Below are 5,189 nucleotides of genomic sequence, written 5' to 3'. Positions count from 1 at the left end.
TTAATATGGGGTATAAATACTTGGAAATTGAAGATTTTTTTTATTGTAAACTTGCTACCGAAAAATGTAATAACCTTTGTTTATAAACAACCATAAAAATGACAAAAACGTAAGCATCCCCTATATATACAAACTCTATCCCAATCAAACTCAGGACTAATTGTGACAATAATTGCAATAAAAAAACTAATCAACTATAAATAAACACACTACCCAGTCAACCCTTGAATAGAACCCCCACAACAAACTTAGCACAAACACCCCCCCCCCTACCTCCCCATAGGTGTCGCTCCATGTTTAGCGGGGACTGTTGCCGTGGTTACGTTAACATTGGTCCGCATCACGTCGGGTGTCACGTCAATCTCGCGACTGTCGATGCGTGGACGGCTCAATCCAGGGACGTTCGTGCTTCTTGGGCTTCATGTGCAATAATGTGTTATATATTCATGAGTAGCATGAGAAATAATATGTTATACATACATGTGCAGCGGTGTTATATATTTATACATAAAAATATGTGCAAGAAATGCACAACATGCTACAAGGAGTGTGATGTAGGTCATTCATATTAAACCACATAATCTAAACATAAAGAAACACAAATATTTATCATGAACTTACCGTGTCTTTGATTTTGTCGGCTGTGTTTTGTTTTTCTCCATTAGAGGGACTTTGGCAGAGGGAGCAGGGTGTTGCTAAAAACAAAAGCTAAATTAAAAAATATTTAAGCGAATAAAAATAGTTTAGTAACAAAAATTAAATACTTAAGTTAGAAAAACATTTTATCCAACAATTAAAAATTTATATGTATATATATATAACAAAAGTTATGTAAAAAGTTTTGACAAATATAAACACCTACTTTAGATTCTTGGTCAGTAGTTTCAAAGAAGCCGATGAGACTCGACACCGGCTGCATGTTATTGTCGTCAATACGTCGACCTCGAGTTTTACGAGGAGGGGAAACACTTCGCGATCTTCATAAATATTTAACGGCTCGTCAACTCAATCATTATTTAAATTAACTCAGACGATCTTGAAGCGGAGTCTTTATTTATTTGTTTTAAATTAACTGTGAATTATTTCTTATAAAATATATATTGGTCCCTCATTATATAAAGGTAAAACAGATAGAATGTAAAATGTACGAACCTTGGCCTTTATTCATATGTTTTACACAACAATTCTCTAAAACCATAACTTAAATTAACTGAGGCAATGTTGTCTATATTTATATGCAGGTAGTCAGGAACGTATCCAGGAATTTCGCATCCAATTTGTTATTCCAATTCTATATAGGTGTTGCACGACCAATTAGTTTAATATTAAACAACAACCTTACCTTGCCATCTTATTATTAGCAAGCGCTCGGTTAGGTGAAAGACTGCGTGAGCGGTTAGCCGACGATTTGTCAGGGGGTAAAGTTCGTGACCTTTCGTGGGCGTTACGTGACCTTGGTGACCTCGTGTGCAGGTTCGACGGCGACTTTTGAGCAGCGCGTATTTCTGATGGCTGGGATAGAAACCTTATTATCGTTTGGGATGTAATGGGGACAGGGTGAGTTTAAAGTTGTGGATGGGGTTCATGTTGGGGCCATGTTGGGGTCATATTGTTCGCATGAACGATGCACAAAGGCTGCCTTTGTAAAGTTTGTTATACACGCACATATATGTAACAAACATCCAACCCAACAAGAACAACAACCACACAGCACCTTTACCCGTTGTTCCCTATTCACCACAACTGTAATTACAACATAGTAATTGCCCACACATACATACATATATACATACATACATACATACATATATACATATAACAATAATGTAACAACACCATCCACACCTTAACGAGTTGCTCCCTTGCAAGTGCCGCCATATTTCTCGTAACATCTGGTTCGTATTGTTTTGGTTGGTTCGAAAGTTTTGGTTGTTTTGGTTTGAAATCCTTGTGGAGCGTCCCATATCTACGTGGGGGGGCTTTAGGGGTGATGTCTTCTGTGGGTGAAATAATAAAAATTAATTTTTAAACGTTTCGATTTATATTGCTATGATATCAATATTACAACATATCCACTTAAAATAATATTAAGTTATAACATTATAATATCCAGTATATGTTAAAGTGAAAGCTGAAAAGTAAAAGCGAACATTGCACAAAAACAAATACTAAGTAGTTACATACAAGGTACACAGAATAGTTTGAAACTAAAGTATCTCAAACACAATAACAAAGTTGATATTCTCTGAGGGCACGAGACATATCATGATTGATCCAACTAATTACAACCAAGCACGTGTGGCCTCGACGTTCAGTATTGAACTTTTGAATATTACAATATTCGGGAATATTTTATATGAAATGAAACAATAGTTTGAATTAATATGAAAATATTATAATATTTTAAACAAATCGTTCTTATTTTAAATAAACATTAGGCTTATAATTACGATAGATATTAATTATTGTCATTTATTTAAACAGAAAATAAAATATCATTTTCTTTTAAATCCTAATACTTGTTTTCATTTTAAATATTGATAAATGATCAGTTAGGTGTTGGGGAGGTGTTGGGGGTAATCGTTATTTATTTAAACAGGAAATAATAAAAATCAAACATTTCCTGGATTGGTTACTCCAATATATTACTACTCTAACAGGATTTAAAACTGAAACTTGGACCAACTTTATCATTAATTTGTAAATTTAAACACTTTTGTAAAAAGAAAAGCACTAACGGTAAAAGTTATTCCCCCTGAATAAAAATGACATATAGTGAGTAGGCATATTTGAAACAAAAGTTGGTAAATTTAAAAAATTACAACTTTTGAAAAATAATAAAAAAGTTTTTTATAGTATAGAAGTCAATTACTTATAAAAATAAATTCCACACACCAGGTTCGGAAACGTGTCCGTTTACATGAGGTGTGGAACCAGCATGAGTGGGGTGGTTGGTATGGGTTGGAGCTTCAGCACTACTTAAGCTATCAGCATCTCCAGAAGGTGCAGGAACCATGTGACGATGTTTATCGTTGTCTTCAAGTATTACAAATGGGTGGCCTGTTTATAATGGGGGTAAGTTTGTGAGAGTTTGTGTATCTGTGTAACTTATTAAATGGTGGTCTGTAGAATGGGTGTGTTTATGCTTTGGTTACTACGTAATGTATATATGTGTGTATATGTGTGTACTATAACCTTTGTGCCATAGATGTTTTGATCTAAATTGATTATATTATTATATGTGACAGATAACAAACACTGGAAGTCAACATTTTAATTTTTTTATTAGTTGCTACAAAATGTTTATAAACCTAATCAAGTAAACAACAAAAAACAAAACAGTTTTATACAGCCCGTCAAAAAAAAACAAACAAAAACTTTCTGAACCTACACTGATACAATTAAAATGTTCAATACAAATTGTACAAATCATACATTGCCCAAAACTAATTAAAACTTAATTATTAGTGGCATAATATTCCTATTGTTAAGCAGAGAATATAATTTCAAACTTGATCGACCAATACCTTTGATTCCCTTGATACTGATGGCCACCCCGTATCCTCCTTTATTGTCTTGTTCCTTGTTTGGTCGTAAAGCTTTGGTGCCGGACCCCAAGGAATGGTAACCCCTTCCCCGCCGCAAACTGTCTTGGTTTGGGGGGTTTGTAGTTGACCTGGTGGGTGGGTTTAACTTATGAATCCTCACATAGTGGGGTAAGATTAGAAGTTATGTGTGTTGTTACGTTACCATGTATGTAACTTATTTATCCTCGCGTGCTGGGAAAACAACAGTCGTTATAACACGGGTGTTTTGTTTCATACACCTCGTGCTCGCTTACGAGTTGCTATGTATGTAACTTTGTGGGTGATTTTTTTTTATGCATGGCTGACAATTTAGACGACCCATTTGTGACCACTGGGTTGGAGTAATTAGCGATAAGTGTCTTGCCGAAAGACACATACGCCCACAGTGAAAGTAGCCACGAGCTTTGAACTCGTATTGTCTGGTCTAGAGGCAAGACCATAAAGCCCAAACCCCGAATATACTTTGGTGTAGAAGCAGACATGCCAACCCATCCACCTACCTGGGTGAGGAGACGAGACTGCTCGCCTCGGAAGACATCGGTGAAAATGTTCGTTTCCGTGGTGCTGTCTTGGCTCGTGGGAATGTATCGGTGTGTCTGCGTGGTTGGCTTCCCGTGGAACTTCTGTTGCCCGAGTTGTACTGTAGATGTAGGGTTCGGTGTAAAGGTGGGATGTTATGTAACTTATATAAAAGTAGAAATCGGATAAGGTACAATCCTTAAATTTCACTTCATTCGTTAAAATGTTTACTGATTAATCTAAGGCAAAGGATCCACCAGAGCCCTGCTGCCCTGGGTTTGGGACTTCAACTTTCAAGAACAAATGTGCATAAAACATACTATATGTGGGCATGGGAGTGGCAACCATGGATAAGTCACTCAAGTTCCCACCCACAAGGATATATTAACTACCAACCAAAAGTCACTTAGATCGCCCTCGATAGAATAGACAGGCGATAAATAAACAGCGAGTTAATGAACAACCACATAATCTTAAATTCCTTTACATTGCTAGCAGTGGAATACAAGAACCTCAGTCTCAATTATCAAGTACAGATTAAAAGCAAGACACAAGACACCCATGTTATAATGACTGATGTTGCCCCCACCATGCAAGCATATACATTATTTATTTTACAAGGGGCAAAAACTTTACATCATTAGTGCTTGTAAAAGACTGAGTAGACTTGGTGAAACATCTGCTATAGTATAATGAGTCGATATTTAACAATTGTAACCTTGATGTTTAAACAAACAACCACACAAAGCAATATCCAATTATCCACCACAGTAACCAACATAGAATAAATAGAACCATCTTAATATACATACAATACAATGTATTAAAAATCATGTTCTTAAAATCTAGTACATGTGTAAAAATAGCAACACATTTTTAACATTTCACCTATAGGATTTAATTACAAACAAAAACTTGTAGAAATTAAACAAAAACTTGTAGAAGTTTCAGGAAAACATTTCCGAACACAATATTTAAAGGACCGGACATAATAATAGTGGTAACAATAGGCTTAGTATGACCATTGTGAGATAAGGGTGGGCTGTATTGGTTGTAAGTACGTCTTGATGACTACTCAAACAA

At 35.6% G+C, this 5,189-nt stretch overlaps 1 protein-coding gene across 1 annotated transcript; it reads right to left on the bottom strand.

Moving 5' to 3' along the window:
* Positions 1-250: 250 nt before the first annotated feature.
* Positions 251-5,183, bottom strand: LOC104265993. The gene is made up of 9 exons (XM_018816758.2): positions 5,129-5,183; positions 4,088-4,227; positions 3,528-3,676; positions 2,896-3,060; positions 1,846-1,997; positions 1,343-1,512; positions 863-977; positions 622-695; positions 251-417 (listed from the first exon to the last, which is right to left on the bottom strand). The coding sequence occupies exons 1-9, from the start codon at positions 5,129-5,131 to the stop codon at positions 270-272; spliced, it is 1,116 nt and encodes a 371-aa protein (XP_018672303.2). The 5' UTR covers positions 5,132-5,183; the 3' UTR covers positions 251-269.
* Between the last annotated feature and the right edge of the window lie 6 nt (positions 5,184-5,189).

This window comes from Ciona intestinalis, unplaced genomic scaffold, assembly GCF_000224145.3.
Source record: "Ciona intestinalis unplaced genomic scaffold, KH HT000708.1, whole genome shotgun sequence".
In the NCBI taxonomy this organism is placed as follows: domain Eukaryota; kingdom Metazoa; phylum Chordata; class Ascidiacea; order Phlebobranchia; family Cionidae; genus Ciona; species Ciona intestinalis.
The sequence above is the reverse complement of the archived record's forward strand: the minus strand, read 5'-3'. Positions and strand labels throughout refer to the sequence as shown.

Excerpts from the sequence above, each read along its gene's own strand:
- LOC104265993 (XM_018816758.2), bottom strand. Across the intron at positions 978-1,342 it reads GCTAATAATAAGATGGCAAG|ATCGCGAAGTGTTTCCCCTC; the intron begins GTAAGGTTGTTG and ends ATATTTATGAAG. Across the intron at positions 418-621 it reads CCGACAAAATCAAAGACACG|CCCAAGAAGCACGAACGTCC; the intron begins GTAAGTTCATGA and ends TTGCACATGAAG.